Here is a 20,386-nt window from a genome sequence, read left to right as displayed (position 1 = left end):
CTATCAGAAATTTCAAGAGCCCGTAACTCGCGGCGAGGGTTTTACGTCAAAACATCGGTAATGTCTCATCTTCCAATAATTTTATGGCGCAACTCTTATGTCCACTTTAACGGTAGGTATAATATAAAAAGTCTGCAGAACTTTTATAGAGCAATAACGTTTAAAATTAATTTCAGCTTTGCGGAATTATTTTACGGTTTTTATATTAGTTATTTCTTTTTGTTATTTAGGATATCTTGTGTGTATGTATTTTTTTAATTTTTTTCAATTATAAATAGAATCAAAGTGTGTGTAAATACACTGGTTACCTTGTCTGATTTGTTTTTTCCCGTAACAGAAGGACAGGTACAGAAATATATAAAAATACGAATCATAAGAAACTCTAATCTTAAGCAATATTAAGACGTCAGAGTGAGTTATTTCACGTGTTGCGGAAGCAGAGGGGACAGCTGCCCCACCAAACGGAAATTGTGCATGGAAGTAAAGTAGATTGGTTCGCCTGAAACTGATATGCCATGGATATTTATTATTATTAACCATTTTATATAGGCCGCTTGACTAGAAATGCGACGATTGTAGGTTCAATTCATATTTATTTATTGTTTATTAATGTGTTGATAAGGAGTTCCTTTCTTGCCATCAACTTTTTCATACATGCCCTACATTAAATGAACTTTTTAAAAAAAAAATGTAGGTAGTTATTAAGATTTATTTTTTTATTGATATATTTTATGTCTATTAAGATTTTAAAAAATATTGATTTCTTAACAAAATTTGAACCTTAAAAGTGATTATAATTTAAATTTTAATTTGAAAGTGATTATAATTTAAATTTTATCCTTGAATTTATCATTGTATCCTTGAAAGTGATTATAATTTAAATTTTATCCCAAGTAAAGTACCCAATAAGGATATTCCATGTGGCAGTAAGCGTGGCGTTCAGTTCCGCCAGTCAAACAAGCTTAAATCATGTTTTATGTATACGAAAGAAGCATAGATGAACAAATTTAGTTCCCCAACTAAAAGCTATGCTATACCTATGCCACTATCATAATTTTACGATTGCACTAAATCCCTTGTCACTAGCAATGGAGGATGCTATCAAAGGCACAAGCAGATACGCTATTACAAATAGAATGCTTGAACGCATAGCTCCGGCTTATAACTTTATAATACAACATGGAATTGTACTGCGTAGATTAAAATTTCGTATTGCAATACAGTTGGATGCACTTAAGTATGAAGTTCATACTTAAGTGCATCCAACTGCGACATCCACGTGCGACTGTAACACTACGGTTGCGGGTTTGATTCCCTTGCTGTGGCAATATCATATATCACTCAACGCTTTATCTCAATTGGTAACGGAGTGTGTTAACACTAGGTTCCTGGGTTCCCTCTGTCTACCCTGCTTTGGATTCGACTGTGGAAGCGCAACCGCAGTTAAAAACTAGTTTATTATAAATAATGGTATTAATAAATAGAACGCTAACACGTTATTGCATCTCTCCATTCCGCTTGTATGTGTTTACTCTTGCAACACGAACGCTACACAATGGAGGCAATCAGAGAGATTCACGAGCAAATCGCTTTTATCCTATAACCAAATATTGCCTTTGTACAACATTAAGTGATTTGTGTTATATCCACTTAATGTTATATTTAGTCTTTTGATGCTTTATTTTTGAGCATTAAGTAAGTAAATAAAAAATCATAAATAATGTTAATCAGCATCACAATATAAACTTATTTTATTTTTTATTGTATAACTTCATATGATTTATTAATAAATTACTTTACATGGATATAGATGAAAATAAGCACTACTAATGTCACTCGTATATTCTATTTATCGTCTATTTCTTAGCTTTATCATTAAAATACGTAATAAAAGTTAAGACTGATTTTAAATATTTATTCGCAAGTACTGAAGTAAACATGTACGACAGTTTCTAATTTATATTATACTAGCGACCCTCTTGCGGCTACGCCCGCTTTTACTACTGGATTATTCATATATATATGTTTCCAAAGCACTTAAGATAATGTGAAAATTAATTAAACCCTAATGCAACCCGCATTTTCGTAGTTTCAATAAGGATTATTCAATTGTTTTACACAGCAAGGATTTTTTAGTAGGTACCGTAATTTTAAATCTGTGCTACTAATATTTTCAAGTACTTATTAAAATATATTTAAATGACTATTTTTAGATAGTTAAATAACTATTTTTAAACGGAAGAAATTATAAACAAAAACCTACCTACTAATAACTACTACAAAAAATATGAAACCAAATATATCGCGCTGAAATAATACATTCAACTCCAATTATCCAATACGTTCAAACGCATCTAAATCTTTGTTGCTATAAAGGCAGGCGGGTTTGGCAAGCTTGTGGTTAATGCTGAAGAGGGTATTCTGTCCCTGATGAAAAGCAAGCACTACGTGGCTGCCTGTGAGGAAAATTAAATAGAGTGCATCGGCCGGGAATCGAACCCGGGCCGCCCGCGTGGCAGGCGAGCATTCTACCACTGAACCACCGATGCGTGTAAGGCAGGCGGGCGCGGCGGACGCATTGCGAGTGGCGAGCCGTTTCGCAGCAAGGGTTTTTTGATATTGTAACAACTTCTAAAGTACTTATTAAAATGAAAACAGTAAAAGACAGTTTTGATCTACATTAAATGGCCAACGTAACTAATATACTTATTTATATGCTGAGAGTAAGGGATAAGTAAAACTTGAGTCGGCACAGCTGATGTGTCAGCCGCGGGATGTGTCAACAATTAAATGCGTTTTTCTGTAAAACTATTCGCAATTTCGAAATAGTGTAAAAAGCAAATTTTATCTTCGCTTAACGTAGAAAATTAATAAAGTATTTTAAAGGATAAGGATTAGTACCATTATGGAAAAAAATATATAACTCACAATAAAAAATATATTGAAATTATTATTTTTAGACAGAAAAATGATCATTACACGTTATTCTTAAAAGATACGAATATACCGTCGCGGACTTTTTTGTAGATCTTATTAAGAGGAACAATACACCAGTACATTTTTTTCATGTAGTATTTACCATTAAAGCAGCGCATGCGCGAAAGTGTCTCAACGGGTAGAACTTTATACACATTTATCGTATTTATGTTAATTTACATAAGAATGTACAAATAATAAACTATATATAAACCTTCTATAAAAATACTCGACGTAATGGTGAAAACCGCATAAAAATCCGTTGGGTGGTTTAGAAGAAGAAAAGTTAGAAAGTTCAGATAGACACGAAAAGCGATTTGTTTTATAAGATATAGGATAAATCATTTAACGTATAAAAATAAAATTCTATTTAAATGTTAATTTAGTTTATATCAATCATTAAATTTATTTTAACGCCATCTCACGGGTAGTAGAATAACTGTTACGAAGTGGAAACATATGTTGTATATCGAAGCATTGCCATCTTGTGGCACAAATCCTTAAATTTTAATATAAATCGGAATATATAAATTCGTTTTCTTTGTTTCTACTTTCTACTCTATCTCATGACAGCTAAAAAAAATATTATCGGTAATTAAAAATTTTAATAATTCAATAAAAACATTAAAATTAAGAAAAAATATTAACATTTTTTATTATTCAAGTAATCTGTGAATGTTATATATATATATATATTTTTAATACTCTTATGTACGTTTATTTTACAAAATGTATTTGATCAATAAATTATGATATGAATTATTTATATTAAACGAGAAAATTATAAAATATGTAATAATCTTCGTATGTCAACGAAAAGTAAAAAAAAGTTAAATAATAACTTTATAAATCTCTCAATGTAGACTTCTCGACGTTGTCTATGACGAACAAAATTGGGCTATGGTCTATGCTCTACAAAAAAAATTGAAGTTGGTACTTTAACATCGCTTTTGTAGTTGCGTTTTCAGCAATATCATGGCTAATGTGCTATTTTAATTAGTAAATTAGTAGAACGTGCCTCAAAAAAGTTAATTACACGTACAGTGCAAAGACTTTTTGATATTTTAGGCGATTATATGATTACATGCTCTCATTTGACAAATTGCGCTAGACCGCATAAATAAAATGGCAGCCCTACCACGTAGAATAATCAAAGAGACACAGCGATTGATGCAAGAGCCGGTGCCGGGAATCAGCGCGGTGCCGAGTGAGAACAATGCACGCTACTTCCACGTAATCGTTACCGGCCCCGAGGACTCGCCGTTCGAGGGAGGTCTATTCAAATTAGAACTATTCCTTCCAGAGGACTACCCTATGTCAGCGCCTAAGGTTAGGTTTATTACTAAAATTTATCACCCGAATATAGATCGACTGGGTCGCATATGCCTTGATATTTTGAAAGACAAATGGAGCCCCGCACTGCAGATCCGCACGGTGCTCCTGTCGATCCAGGCGTTACTATCGGCCCCCAACCCTGACGATCCGCTGGCCAACGACGTCGCAGAGCTATGGAAAGTGAACGAGAGCGAAGCTATCCGAAACGCCAAGGAGTGGACCAGGAGATACGCCATGGACAACTGAGCGCCTCTCGTCGCAGCCAGTGCCTCCCCCACGCGCTACACTAAGTGGACGTATCTAACATATATATCATGATTTTAAGAGTGCAAGTTATGTTTTACAACCTAGATTGAGTAACTTGTGAAGAGACAATTGTGGATAAATTTTTATTGTCGGCGGTAAACGTCGCCGCGGCGCACCGGCCTCGCGCCCGCTCCGGTCAACCTCTTGCATTTCTTCTAACCTCGCCCTTCATTGTCTCAGTGTAGTCCAAAAATCCCACAGATTATTGTTTACCTTATCACAAGTAGCTTCGTTATGATATTAGGTATGCATATTTTTTTACTATAAATAGCTAAATAATGAAATTATCGATACCTTTATGTATATATTTCATAGTTGATCAAATTTGGTTAATTTTATACAAAGGATAGTTGTATTGTCACAAAGTTTAATGCCTTTGTAAACCTTATCAGCATATGCAAGACAATGCGTTATTATCTGTTTTTGATCTCTATGAATACTGATTTATTGTCATAGAAAGTGCAAGGTTAAGTAATTTATTTTCCAGTGATAATCTCCACAATATGATTTTAAAAAGAATCTTGTGTACAATTGACGTCTTGTATAAAAAGTTATCAGTAAATTGTATTTATGTAAATTTAATTTGGCTTTGTGAGCAATTTGAAAATACATAATAAACAAATGCTAATTCTTATTTTATTTCACAGTGGACCACCTCCCTGTTTTGTGTGTTTCGACTCAGTGCTACATTTTTGTGTATAATTTAAAAATAAACTATAGATAAGTAATGTCAGTACTTTGATTTAGAATGATTCTGAAAAACTTATTTGAATATATAAATAGGTTATGTCATTGGACCTATTGATAATGACGATGACTGCATGTCATCGTCATTATCAATAGGTAGATCTAATTTTTCCTTTCCATTAAAAGGTTTTTTTATCATAGAAACTTGAACAAACAGCCTTCAGTACTAATTTGCACTATAAAATTGTAGACAGTTGCATCTACATAATTTAATAAAGGAGGGTATTATATAAAACACCTTTAGAAGTGTGTAGGCTTCTTTTATGTGGGACGGAATTGATTTGTAATAAAAAGTAAGTAATTTGATTTAAAATTTACTACACTATGCAACAGATACCATTTTAAACAATGTCATTGTGACTCAATAAATACAAAATTTCTCAAATTTGGATGAAAGGCAGCCTGCTATATGTGGGATAAGATGTGAATCTTAAAAAATAATAAATAATGAAAAAATAAATCAGCTTCGCAATTTATCCCACTCACAGCAGGGTAGGCAGAGGGAACCTAGTGTTAAGACTGGCTTTATGTGTAATCATAAATAATAAGCTACTTTTGTGTTCTCCACTATTAGCTTATAGGATAGCTTATGGTAGAACCCAGTGTCTTACCAAATCTAAAAAATACTGATTCATATTATAGCATTAAAGATATTTGTAAAATGATATTTAAACTAGAGGTCAGTCATGGTGCAGCGGTACAAGTGTATGACCCTGTAATAGGTTGTGGGTTTGAGGAAATGAAATATTTTCCTTATCCTTGCTCTGGTAACAAGGCTAAGTAAGGCATTTAGATTTGTTAATCTGTATGCATGCCTCCAGAAATCAATGGAAAGTGGGGAAAGGTAATGTCTTAATGGTAACGAAGTGTCTTAACACCAAGTTTCCTTTGCCTGCCCTGCTATGTGCAGAATACTGTGTGAAACTAAAGAAAAATTAAACCTATGACTGTTGTATTTAAATTCAGTTCACTTCTTTAATTATAGTGTTTCAAGTGTGTCAGTTACAAAACAAATCTCTGGTTTTAATCAATTTATTGCACTATTCTAATATAATATACAAATAAAATACATTTTAAACTACCTATTTCATATATTCACAAGACTTGATGTGTCATTTAAATATCACATTATAGAAGTACTGCTGGGATGAACTATGAACTTTTTAATTATTTATCTAATGATGAATGTAGTTAAAGATAAGTATCAATTGTATTTTGTTATTACTTTTACGATTTTATAATTCTATAATATTTTCTGTTATTAAAATTATTAATACAATTATAATACAAGTAGCTTTTATGAGATTACGATTTTATATTTTCACGATAAAGAAATGTGATATTAGAATGAAATCGAGTGGGGCAGGGGCATAAGCCTGTGACAAAACGAAACCGGTCGTGGATTCGATTCCGACTCGAGGAAATGAAATATTGGATATTTTAATTTCCTCGCTCAGTAAGGAAGCGAAGCGCGGCGTTAAGTTCTGCCACTCAATACACATAACCTCCAGAATTCAGCGGAAACTGGGAAACGGAAATGTCTAAATGGGAACGGAGTGTCATAACACTAAGTTTCCTTTTGCCTACCTTGCTAAATGCCGGACAGCGGGGAGCTAAAAAAACTAAGAATAATTTGAGCGCGGTATTGATCTCCGCCATTCAACAGTCAACACGCAATGTTTTTAATTTGTGTAGAGAGCGAAGGACGGGCCTTGACTGGTCTTAGGTTCTGTGCTATGGTGGAAAAAGCGTGAAGCTCCTTTACCTAATTACTTGATAAGGTAAAATATTTTACTATATAAATATTAGTTCAAAATTATTTAAATTATTTTGAAAACTGGTTAGGAAAATTTTCAGTTGGAATTTTGGTTAATAATTATTATAAAGTTATAAAACGAATATGTCAGATTCAAATATGACAACATATTTTATGTGGCAACACAAAACAATTAAATTTAGCTATTTATGACTGATGTCATGTCACTTATAATGTCTGTATTTAAATTTTTGCGATAAAAAAATATTAAGATATATCTTACCGATGTACGATATAATTATTTATTATTAATTAGATAAAAATAATATATTGCCTTTTCTCTAAACTGTACATCAACTGACTTTAGTGATAGCAAAATAACTAGCGTAAAACGTGTTTTAACTGCGGGTTAAAAATGAATAGTAATACTTTACGTTTATTTTCTACAGAAATTAATGATATTTTTTTATTGGTAAAAAACCCATTTAAAATAATAATAAAAATATTTTTACTACTCGCTGCCCTCATATAGTCATTTAAATAAGGTCTGTATATGTTATCTAAATTTATTTATTTTATTTGGAAATAATTAAAAATTGTATATGAGTAACACCAAACGTTTTTTTAATTCGAAATAGTAATTCCTGATATTAGCGTTCATCCAAATAAACTCTACGACTGGTTGGGTTCGATTCCCACTCGAGGAAATTAAATAAATAATATTTTAATTTCTTCGTTCTAGTGTCGAGGCATAGCGCGGCGTCGAGGTCCGACATTCAAGACGGAAAGCCTAGAATTCGGCGAAAAGAGGGGAGCGGAGCGTCTTAACACTGGGCTCCCTCTGCCTACTCTGCTGAATGCAGGTAGACACAGCGTGAAGCTGAAAAAAAAGAATATAAAACTGTCATAAGAATAAAATAGCACCTTGCCAGATATGTCACAAGAGTAGAGTATAATAAGAACTTTCATTTCCGTGATTAGTGCACATTTTAAATGAATCAATTAAGCAATTGTTAACGGTAGTTGGATATAATTATGCCTGTGTGTATTTTTACGTTTATATTTCCATTTCTTCGCTCTAGTGTCGGGGCAAAGCGCGGCGTTGAGTTCTGCCACTCAACACGCAATGCCTGCAGAATTCGGCAGAAAGTGGGGAACGGAGTGTCTTAACACTAGGTTCCCTAATAATAACAAAAATAATTAAAATATAATGTCAATCGCAATTATTTTTCCTCCTGGGAACCCACAACGATCACAATATGTACAGTCGTAAACGTTGTACAGCATTGCGCTTCATTTTTTATTTACACAAAACTTTCAGGAAAATTTAAATAAAACAAAACCAAATAAATTTGTTCAGTTTATTCTTAACTTTAATGCAGACTAGAATAATACTCTTAGAAATGAGAACAACAATAGTTATTTCACATGTTAGTTAATGTTCCTACAATATATCAGCTTTCACAATAAAATGCTATTTATTATCTGTGTTTCCAATGTAAATATAAATAAATCTTATTCACAACAGCTAGCAATATAAAATTACATCAGACTGTACTATCTATAATATATATATTCGAGTATTTAACGCAAGTGACAAGGGGCGGGGACCAGTGATTATTCATAGAAAACGAATTATTAGTCAATATAATAATTATATTTTTCTTTACATTTTTTAATGAAAATACTTAAAATAGTCACTGGTCGTGAGCAACACAACACAGAAGGTAATTTTTGATTACAATAACACTACAATTTATATGGAAAGCATCAAAACTCGGGATACAGGTAAGCGGAAAGTTTATACTAGAGGTGTCTTAACTCTTACATTACAAGGTTGTCAAAATATCTTTTTTTTTCCATTTATACATACATATTATATAGACTCGTCCTCAAGAGTGCTAAGCTTAGCTAAGGGGACACAGATTACATATTAACGCTATAGCCACACTATAAAATTTACAAAATATGACATTTTTGAAACGCTACACGAATAATGCTTTATATTATATATTTACTAATCAATTCATATATCAAATGATCACTTCGAGATTCACTCGACCGAGACTCGAATCTCGACTATTCAAGATACTTTGCTATGGATCAAAATCCATCAGTCGCACTAAACAGCTATATTTAATTCTCAACTTATACTATTGGTGTTCTAACATATAAAAATAAAAAATGAATTTAAATGACCATGACTAATATGGAATGATATATTTTTTAATTTCTAAAAATATGGCAACATTTGAACTAAAAGCTATGACAAGAAAGATACTTATTGTCTATGGCAGAAAGGCAACGGCTAGTGCAATGAAGATCAATTTGTATTTGACTTTAAATTATTTTAACAATATCTAAGCGGATATGAGCGATCGTTTCTCAAATACACAATATATATAACAGGGACGTTATGAACCTTCTTAAATCTAAACGGAAATATCGGTTACCCAAATTTAAAAAAAAATGTAGCCGTAATCCGATACAAAAATTCGGATAATTTCGAATATGGGCTGAGTATAAAAAGGACTTGTTATGATAGACTAGCCCTTAGTACTAAGTAGCGATAAGTACGAAGAACTTTTGTTATTTACTAGTGACAAAAGTTATATAAAGACTCTTTTAAAAATAAATATCTCAAAAATCTAACGAAAATTATTAGAAACTAACGGACAATCCGAAATAATTCTATATCCGTAACCGAAACCCATATATTATTTTTTCTAGATCTGCATCCGTATCCAGATCACTAACATCCCTGATATACCTATAAAGTTTACAATTAATAAATTATTAAATGGAATAATATGTATACACAATTGATAATAATTTCTTTACGGTTTTTGCACTTGCTTGGTAATTCAAATATATCAATAGTGCTTTATACAAAAACAAAAAAAAAATACAATAGATTAAAAATATATTCTTTTAAAGCTCAGGTTTGCTATGTCGAAGCCTACAGATTAAATATGAACATAAAGTGATATATTTTTGTTATTTTTTTTTCGTTTTATTTAGAAGCAAATGTTATCGAGCAAGTGCCAAGACCCCGGTTTTCGATACATTAACTTAGAACTAACCTTATAAGAGTATAGCCACTCAAGCATTCGTAAGCATTCCGTACTGAGAAACATCACATCACTTATATTATGAGTTTGAGTATTCAAATTCTTTGATAGCTACACTAAAGGTCTGATGAACTTATTATTAAAAATGTTTTATAAATATCGTTTTTTACAAAACATTTATTAGTGTCAAAACAATATCAAGTATAAAAAATAATCATTAAATTTCCAACCTTTATGACTCTTCATTACAACGAAATAATTTTCATTGTGATAATATAGCCGTATAGTATAGTAAAAAAAAATTAAGACAGAATTATATTTATTTTTAATGGTTATCTGTTCGTAAACCACAGATTATATAAACTTTTTTTAAAATAATAAGTTCAAAGACCATCTCAACACATTTCAGGGCAGTTACACACGATATGTATATTAAATACAAGTTGTATTATGGAATAATAACTATCATATCGAAATATATGAGCAATAATAAAAAAAAAATTAAAATTACTAATAACATACCAAAAAAAGTTTTAATAACAAAACTAAAAATATTAATTTTCACTTTATTATATTCGATGAAGTTACATTTATTTCAGATATTTCTTTCATTTCATTTAAGAACTACGCTTTTGTCGAACAATAATTCGAATTAATAATAAAATCAATATTAAAATCATAATTATAGCAAAAGTTTCTTTAATTGTTTGCTAAAAATATAATATAATTTTAGTACAATATATAATACTATTACACTTTAATTCAAGTTAGAAATATGTATATAAATAATAACATATTTTGTGAGTGTCGGATTATATTCATTTGCTAGGCCATTCATTGATAATAATAAGTAAAACTGATTAAAAAATTTATAAAAATAATAAATAATAATTTTAACTTTAAGTTAAATCTGTAATTGGATAAATACTTCTTGTGTCGCTAATAAAATACAAATATAATATTTAATTTTGATGAAATTATTTGAAGTAGGTTACAATTAACCTATGAATTCTAAAGAAATTATCATCGTATCTTCAGTTTTTCATTTGTATGAATATAAAATTAATAAATTTCACAATATACAGACTATATCTATTATTTTATTAAATATTTAATTTAATAACAACTCAATTTCAAAAACACATCTCATTCTTCTTGAATTCGAAAAAAAATATTTCGAAAAAAAAAACAACCAACCAAATTAGCTACAAATATAACAAATAAAATTCCAATTTCTACACCAAAATTATATTTAAAGAAAAAATCCAAATACAAGTTTTAAAAATAGAATCCGGCACCCACACACACGCACACAAATTCTTGACATACACACAAACACTTACACAATAAACACATACATATGTGTGTAAGTCGCCCCGCCGTGCGCATCGTAGTGTGTAGTAGCGGCAGGCACTTGTTATATGAACACGGGGTTCTCTTGTCCGGTGAGCAAGCGGAACATTGATGTCGGCATTGTTTTCATTAATATCTATAATTTGTGAGAGAAAAGAGAGTTTTTACTTGTTTTTAAGTTTCACATATGAACTAGGCATTTAGCAGGATAGGCAGAGGTCAAGGCCAAGTTCGCGTTCCGTCCGCATTCGACACATTGCGTGTTAAGTGGCGGAATCCAACGCCAACCGTTTTTACCATCTTTTTTTTGCCTAAACGAGGTAATGAAAATAACGTATTTCCGCGAGTGTGAATCGAACCCACAATCGTCGCGTTTACGATACGCTTCTGCCCCACAACGGTCTATTTCGGACAGGCAGTTTTATCGTAAATATTTTTTATATACCTAATATCAAGCATAATACTTAAAAGCATTCCTTTTCCGAAGTCATATTTTGTCAATCAAATCTGTTTAGTCTGTTACACATTTTTTTCTACTATTTTCATCTATTTAAAAGCAACAAGTGCTAAAACGCCGAGGTAAAGCGCGACAAAGCGAGGCAAAGCCACTCAATACATAATGCCTCCAGAATTCGACAGAAATAGGGAAACGGAAGTGTTTTAATGGGAACTTAACTCTCGGTCCCCAGTTTCCACTGCCTACCCTATGTACGGGATACTGGATGAAGCTAAATCATAAAAAGCTGACCTCCCCAACGGAGGTGGCGAGCAGGTTGACGATCCTCTCGTGTGGCACAGCGACCACGCTCTGCGAGTTGATCTCGATGATGCGGTGGCCCACGCGCACGCCGCCGCGCTCCGCTATGCCGCCGCGGAGCAGACTGCAGATCTGATATCACACAATGGAATATAATTGAGGACAAAAAGTTAACTTAAGGTTAACTTAAAAAAAATCTTCTGGTTTTAGAGCTCTAGATATTTTCTTGAACAGAAAAATGTTATATTAAATTCTATAGATGTTCTAATTTCTGATTCTTTTTCAATTCAGAAAAGTAACTTAAATTAAAAATCATTATTTCAGCCTGTTATCGTGTGGATTAGGTCTAATGTAAATATTAATTTATGCAATTAAAGAAAACAATAAAAATTACATGTTCTCTAAACGAAAACTAAATCGATAGAAACATATAGAAACATACTCTTAGGTACCTAAGAGTGAACGTTTAGATAACAATCTAAAATCTCTTAAAAATTAATTTCAAATAAGTAAAATTCAAAATTGTTTGTAATGTAAAAAAAATATATATTTAGATCTCATAATACTTACGACTCCATTCTGTACGCTAAATCCCAACTGATACTTGGTGTCCGGCCGCTTTATCTTGACCTCGACGACGGGCGCGCACGGCACCACCGTCAGCTTCACCACTGTTTGGTTCTTGGAGTTCTTTATGTACGTCTGACACGTTGATAGCGGTAAGCCAACTAGACTTACACCGTTTATGGCTATGATTTGATCACCTGCAAAAAATATTTAAAAATGTATTTTTTTCATTCATGTTGTATTCTGCGTATAACAGGGTAAACAGAGATTCCTTCTATCCTACTCTTAGAACACTATTCCCCACGCATCGTCCATTTTCGAGACATTACATGTGAAATAGGACATTACTTCGAGCGAGAATCGAACCCACAACCATGTCGTTTAGAGTCAGACCCTGTGTTGCCTCAATAGTTTATAATTTTTAAGTATATTAATGCATTTCATTCTATCGATTTCTGTTTATTTTATTAGATATATTGCATATTAACTGACCCAAGAATCTATCTCAAAGTAGGAGAGCGAGAAAATTGTCAATATCTAATTTTCAAGAAAATCTGACATAAGGAAATATTCATTTCTCCACTGTAAAAGTATAAATTATAAAGCAGGTCTGACCAATATTAAGTTGTCCACATCTGGCGGCCGCGCCCGCCGGCGCCAGGTTGGCGATGACGACGGTGGGCAACATCGAGCCCCATCCCGATTCTACCACCACCACGCCGAGGATTTCACCTTTGGACTTTGGTACTACCACCTCTTTTTGGAGTTCCTAATATAGGGAAATTTGGGTTGGCATTAATAAAAATAAAACATAGCGGGACTCAACTTTCAGATTTCCAAGAGATATTATAATAGGTATATGTATCATTTTTATATATGTATCATCTTCATCTATAAAAGATATAAGCATAATTCGCTAAAATATTTTTGAATGAAGATCATTTACAAGGGTCAAGTTAGTAGAATATTTTTTATTATAGGTATGAAACTACCTTTAAAAATATAACTCACCTTTTTAGCAAACATCTGTAACTCATCTCCGAATATCTCTTGGCTGTTCAACACTTCCTGGTAATCCATTTCTTTTACAAAACTATGATCCTCTATGCCGTTCGCCTTTAGGAACTCCATATACGCTACTTGGAAGGCCTGCCCTATAGACTGAGCTATGAACTGAGCCTGAAACGCGGTTGACACCATTTTTAGAGAAAATGGAGGAAAACTACAGAAAATAAACAAAATTTAGAAAATTATATTGTTCTTTTACTATCGTGTTTGTCAAATAATAAACGTTTTCTAAACAAAACCGTAATTAATAGTAATTAAATGTTAGGACTGGTAGAACTCGTTAGCGATTTGCATTGGTTTTTGCGGTCAAATTAGAAACAATAGAGATGAAACAAACGCCATTTTGTATGCTACCTACGATGTTTTTCATATTAAATTCAACTTGAGTTTCAATCTTATGAGGATAAAATATAAGTAAAAGTGTCCCTTTGATTCGATTTAATCATATAATAGTCGCATGCAACATAACGTAAAGTATAACTTAAAGTCGTACCAATTTTAGTACTAAGTTACTATTAGTAAATGGAGTCTCCATTTCAAAAAAATCAAATAAAGCTATAAATAGATAAAGTTGGGAACGGAGTGTCTTAACACTAGGTTCTTTCTGGCTACCGTTTTGTGTGCGGGATACAGCAAGAAGCTGATAAATTTCATTTTAATTTTTTTATTTAAAATAAAGCTATTGGTTAATTAAATTTTCTTCTATTTTAAAATGGCAATTAAGATCAAACGACGGCCAACCGGCCGGCTAAAACATCGCCAACATAAATATCTAGTTATCAGAAATTTACCAAACACCAATATAATAATTTATTCTATACTTAGAGACACTTCTCACCTCTTCACTTTCAAAAACATGACATATCATCTTGGGCGTACGGTTCAATTTCGGTTGATCGGAGTCAGTTTCGTGTGGAACGAAGCGTCTCCTCGCCATGAGGACGACCAAGTCCCCGATATCCGCTATATAGGAAATGGTTCTTAACGCGTGATCCATCATTATTTCCTTCAATTCCGTATTTAGTACCATTATTTTCTCAGTTGAAATAAATAAGTCCACTTCTGTACTTGGTTGGTTCTCTCCTTCGGGAGCCTAAAACGAAAATCGTGGTGAATTTCAAAATTACAAGCATATTTAAACATTCTTGATTTTTTTATATATAAATACAAGAAACTCAGACTTTATAAAATAAATGCCAAACTTCCTTGCAAAATGATAACTCTAATCGGAAGCGATAATTTATATAAATCTTCCTGCAGAGATGTTAACAACATAAGTATGTTGTAACAAGCGTATAAGAATTTCGACGTAGCTTGATGAGAACGTATGGTATAGTTATTAGAGCACTTGTACAGATACCACGCAGCTTCAAATCTCACTACGTTATTTTTTTTATACGTTTCTAGAAAACGATTAAACTTTACTAAATTATTTTAAAAACAAATAGGCTGTAAAACTTACCAGGGCCTAAACATTCCAATGAAAGCATGTGAGAAGGTGTTCAAATTAGTAAATGTAGTACAAAGCATGCGGTAGGTATATTATGTATTCATGCACATTAATTAAATTACATTTAAAATAATTTAGTTTTTTGAGATGGCTAGTGTGATTTGTGTATACGATTGTGACTACGCGATACCGAATAACTACTGTCTAGCATTTTGGTAAGCTACGAAAGTTTTAGACTTCCATGTTTTTACTCTAAAATACTTAGCTTTCTTTGATATTTTAATGATTTCGATTGTTTAAAAGAAAAAGAATCTCCACACAAAACAGGACAAGATATCAAACAATTAGGTAACAAAAACAAACAATCAAAACCTAACTACCCTATCGTCTAACTAGCCTATCATCAATAACAACTTAATGAAAACGACCTTAATTTTAGTGACGGCCTCCTCCACCATATTCTTTTTGGGCCTCTTCTTGCGCCTCCTCGAGTCCTCGTCGACCTCTACGGAGCCGAGGAAGGCCAAGCGGAAGACGGCCGCGGGTGCCGCGTAGACCCCCGAGTACGGGCCGTCGCAGCCCCACTGCGGGACACACCGGCTAACCTCCTCGCGATCTCACATACCGTTGGTTGTAACGGATTTTGTACATAAATTGTATTTGCTGTCTCTCTGATCTGATCCAGCTGACGCGATAGTAACGTACTTTAAGGTGTAATAAAAAAAAATTCTACACATTACAGCTATAAGTAAAAGAAATGAGGAACGATGATCAGACATCAGTACTACGTTAAATAAATCGGTGAAACAATTGTCAAAATGTTAACTGAATAAACCTTAAAGCACGTTAGTGGAGGGTATTTTATATCTTCAGAGGATTCGTGACGTTTGAGTGAAGAGACAGCGGCCGAACCGTTTTGCTTGTTTTAAGATTAAATTCGAAACAATTTCGTTTATTTTTTTTATTTCGCGCGTAAGCTGCCATAAGCTAAGCCAGCATATAGAAGCTCGATAAAAAATCTCATATTGCCAATCCATATTATGTCATAAAAATGCTTACAAAAATAGTAACGATTCATTTAAAAATCTCCTTACAATATTAGAAAATTGCACCAAAAAGCCAATTCGTTTGCAAAAGCAAGCAAAACAACTCGAATACACACAAATTGACAATGATATGTGAGAAGCGAGTTCGTCATTATGAAAGCTGACCTAACGACCTTCCACCACCTATGTATATAGATATAGGATAGGATCAAGATTCGATTCTGTGCGAAGCTACCGTCCGTGGACACCTTGCCGGTGTGAATCGGGTATGTTCATGCGTACGTGCGTGTATGAATAACGTGCTTGGAAGCGCGAGTTGTCAAAAAATAGCGAAGCGATCCGCTGAACGGGAACTCACCTTAAATGATCATGCATCAAATATTTCTTAAGAAAAAAAATCACAAATCCTATATAATTTAAAGAATAATCGATTTTCCGAAGGGTATTAATGGAAACAACTTAAATCATTACAAAAAATCAATTGATGAACACAAAAAATATGCATTAGGCTGTATATGTCACATCTTTTTAATATCGTCTGAAAAAAAATATGATATCCCACCTAAAGGAAAAAGGTTGCATTCTTTAAAGCAAAGCTAAGCGCAAGCTCAGTAACAAACATCCAGAGGAGGCTAGCCGGCCAACAAATCCGATTCCTGGGTCGGGGTGAGGAATACACTGAAAAAAATACTCTAATGCCAAGTATATAAGGCCGTAACTTGTTTGGCAGGAGCTGAGGTACGTTTCTATATTACTATTGTAGTTAGTCGGGCATTAGGACAGGATATCCCACTAGCATTCTCAAAACACTAAACCTAGAGAGCATGAAATTACAGGTAAACAGGGCGACGTGCAAATTTTCTTTTTTAATACAATTAGTTTTATTAAAATCACATAAACATGGATGACTATTTGGTTTTTTAAGGTTTATTAAAAAAACAGTTTTAGAAACATTCAAAGAATGTCAGATTTGATCATACATAAAACAGTAGACACAGTACAGTATATAGAGTTTTATCTAACTATCATATAGTTCAATGCTACTTGCTATATTCAACATTGTAATATTACGCCTTACGGGGAAGTACAAATATTTTGAAAAAGGTTGCGAAGGTATAAACATGCACTTTTGGATTATAAAATTACTATTATATGAAAATTCAAATAAGATCCCATAATTATAGATAAAAAATATTTTCATTAAATTTCAATCTTTCTTAAAGAACAAAAAACAGGAAAATGGAAAAGAAATATATCAAGAAAAGGAGAAAACAAAGATTATCCAAACTGACAAAAAAATATATTATTATGTGATTTTAAGCATTAAAATAACCAATAAAAGTTATATTACCACAGTATAAGATATGCGAGATAGAGCGAGACAGATAGCATTGAGCAAGAATACGAACGATTCTCTTGATATCAAATAAAATATACTCAAACCGAATGATTGAAAATATTTTTTTTTAATAGAAAATTCAAGAAAATCGTTGTGAAAAACGTGGAGAAAGGAAGGAATAGTAATTTCATGCTCATTTGAACTACATATAGTATTGTATGGTATGTCACCGATTCACACGGGCAAATGTTACGTCCCTTTTATTTAAATAAAACATGAGAATGCCTGTTATTTGTAAGAAAATGTGTAAATAAACTTATTTTTCATTTATATACTATACAGTTTACTACATTAAAAATCGAAGTATTTTCGTTAAAATTTTAGTAATAGTGCAATACCCCCGATTATTTAAATGAAGTATATATTACTGTAAAAACTTTTATATCAGTCGAATTTTAATATTAACCAATAGCCGATAGTATATTTTAACGAAATTAAGATGATATATTTAGAACCTTTAGCAAAGTTCAGACACTAAGTGAAGTACCATTTATTACATATTAAGTTAATAGATTAGTTCTCATTTTTACAGCAACATATAAACTTTATAGCATGCACAAATATTTTTTTCGAGTATTTCATATTATAGTGAAAAATAATCAGTTACTTATTTCACCCCTTAATCGGATATTTAGGACAATAGTACCCCAAATTATCAAGTTGAAGTTCTTAAAAATATAATAATAATCTACACTCAAAATTAGCCTACGTCATACCTTAATCCTAGAAACAGCTTCTTCAGCCTGTAACATCCTAGTTGCTTTAGTGGGTTGACCTTCGCAGGCGAGTTGGGTGGAGCCCAGATATCGAGCTCGGAACAACACTCCTTCTATGAGAACTGATGCCATGTCTGAAAAATTTTATAATTATATTAAAAATTAAAGCTTTTTTTCTTAGTGTTTGCAATAAAAACAATAATTATTTAAAAATGTTACTTATATTTTTTTCATTTCATGAAAAAATGAAAAAAATGAAAAAAAAAAACAATATTTAAAAAAAAATATAATATTTAAAAAAAAAAATCTAAATTGTAATAGAATATTTTTAAAATATTTATTCTATTGATATTTCTAAAGCATATTTTAAACTTACCATCAGATATTCCAATGGAAGCAAAAGAAAATAAATACACAAGTAAATATATATGTATATATTTCTGTAATATATATACATTAATAATTAAATTATTTTATTGTCTTACCTTCTTTATTCTTGCTTTTCTTTTTTCCATCTTTATCCTGTAAAGAAAAGAAGCGTTTTTAAAATTTACTCAACAATAGTCAAACCAGGGGATAAAACATAACGCAAAAATACAAAAAAAAGGTAATTAAGGTAATTGGCACTTAAGAACAGAATATCTTAAAACGAGATATCGATCGATACAGGATAAAGTGTGACGTAAAAATAGAAAAAAGGAAGTAATAGACAGTTACCTTCCCATTATGCAAAGTTTCATCATCTCTATGATCGGACGCCTCGTGTGAATGGTCCCGGTTGGTGCCCGTGGACCCGCCGGACGGCATCACTGTACGAGATTTGGGTTTACGCCAACCCTGAGAAAAAGATAACGTACATTTTACGAGTATACTCGTACGGCCCACACGTACAATGTACGAGGATTTGAACCCAGTCCTCTAGGAAATCGTCCGAGCGCTCTAATAACTAAGAAGACATACGTTCTCAATCGAAGTCGAAATTCTTATACCCTTGTTATAGCTTATTTATGGTGTTAGCATCTCAATTACAATGTTAATAATATATACTAATACAAAATACAAGTAAATTTTGTATAAGTGTTATTAAAAGTATTAGGTATATATATATACTAGCGGCCCGCTCGCGGTTTCACCCGCGTGAACTATGTTATTATTAATTTCTGTCTCCATGACTACGTCTTATTGACGTCTATGCAAAATTTGAGACTCCTAGCATTTGTAGTAACGAAGTTTCATACAAACTTTAGACCCCAAAAACAACCCCTTAGAAGTCAAATATTGCAAATTCCCGTCTTAGCGAGCACCTACGTCCTATAAGTAACTCCTATGCAAAATTTGAGATTCCTAGCACATGTGGTTTCTGAGATTTCGTGATGAGTGAGTGACCTTTCGATTTTATATATATAGACAATAAATAAAAGTGTTTACAGTATTCTTTAGTCTGAAATATTTATCGCTACACAATAAACAACTCATTAATTAATCATTACAAAAATGTTTTTGTGTTACACCGACGTCGTTTAGTGGCTATGGGTTTGACAAAAACAATTTAATTATTATTATTATTATAATCGTTTAAAAATGACGTTTTGAGTTTGTTGAATAATTTAAAAATGAACTAATAAACGATAAAATAAAAAAATGGAATTATGTTTAAAGTATAGGTACATATAAATAAACTTACAAATAGTTTTGAAATTTCTTTTACTTGTGAACGTTTCGCATGATGGTATATTTATTACTTGCCACATTTATATCAATAAAATATTAATAATAACCATAACTATAAAAAACATAAAATGAATATTAAAAATATGTAGTAACATTAGTGACAAAAAG

General features: G+C 32.1%; 2 protein-coding genes across 9 annotated transcripts in view; one reads left to right on the top strand and one right to left on the bottom strand.

The window, feature by feature from the left end:
- Positions 1-3,846: 3,846 nt before the first annotated feature.
- On the top strand, positions 3,847-5,345 carry LOC146535978 (ubiquitin-conjugating enzyme E2 N). The gene has a single exon (XM_085191814.1). It carries the CDS (start codon positions 4,102-4,104, stop codon positions 4,555-4,557), a length of 456 nt encoding a protein of 151 aa, XP_085047940.1. The 5' UTR covers positions 3,847-4,101; the 3' UTR covers positions 4,558-5,345.
- Positions 5,346-8,467: 3,122 nt separating this feature from the next.
- LOC146535975 (uncharacterized) overlaps positions 8,468-20,386 on the bottom strand; it is a 134,347-nt gene continuing 122,428 nt past the window's right edge. For 5 of the 8 annotated variants that reach the window (XM_085191805.1, XM_085191809.1, XM_085191810.1 and 2 more), the window contains 10 exons: positions 19,265-19,384; positions 19,033-19,069; positions 18,548-18,681; positions 15,815-15,970; positions 14,775-15,029; positions 13,880-14,047; positions 13,484-13,637; positions 12,872-13,065; positions 12,293-12,433; positions 8,468-11,680 (listed from right to left, as the gene is read on the bottom strand). In XM_085191805.1, coding sequence (XP_085047931.1) covers positions 11,609-11,680; positions 12,293-12,433; positions 12,872-13,065; positions 13,484-13,637; positions 13,880-14,047; positions 14,775-15,029; positions 15,815-15,970; positions 18,548-18,681; positions 19,033-19,069; positions 19,265-19,384 — 1,431 coding nt within the window. In that variant the 3' untranslated portion in view covers positions 8,468-11,608. The remainder of the gene's footprint in view (positions 11,681-12,292; positions 12,434-12,871; positions 13,066-13,483; positions 13,638-13,879; positions 14,048-14,774; positions 15,030-15,814; positions 15,971-18,547; positions 18,682-19,032; positions 19,070-19,264; positions 19,385-20,386) is intronic. The other 3 variants (XM_085191807.1, XM_085191812.1, XM_085191813.1) reach the window with 3 other exon arrangements.

This window comes from Heliconius melpomene, chromosome 10, assembly GCF_056956725.1.
Source record: "Heliconius melpomene rosina isolate 202511_hmr_F chromosome 10, ASM5695672v1, whole genome shotgun sequence".
Taxonomy (NCBI): domain Eukaryota; kingdom Metazoa; phylum Arthropoda; class Insecta; order Lepidoptera; family Nymphalidae; genus Heliconius; species Heliconius melpomene.
The sequence above is the reverse complement of the archived record's forward strand: the minus strand, read 5'-3'. Positions and strand labels throughout refer to the sequence as shown.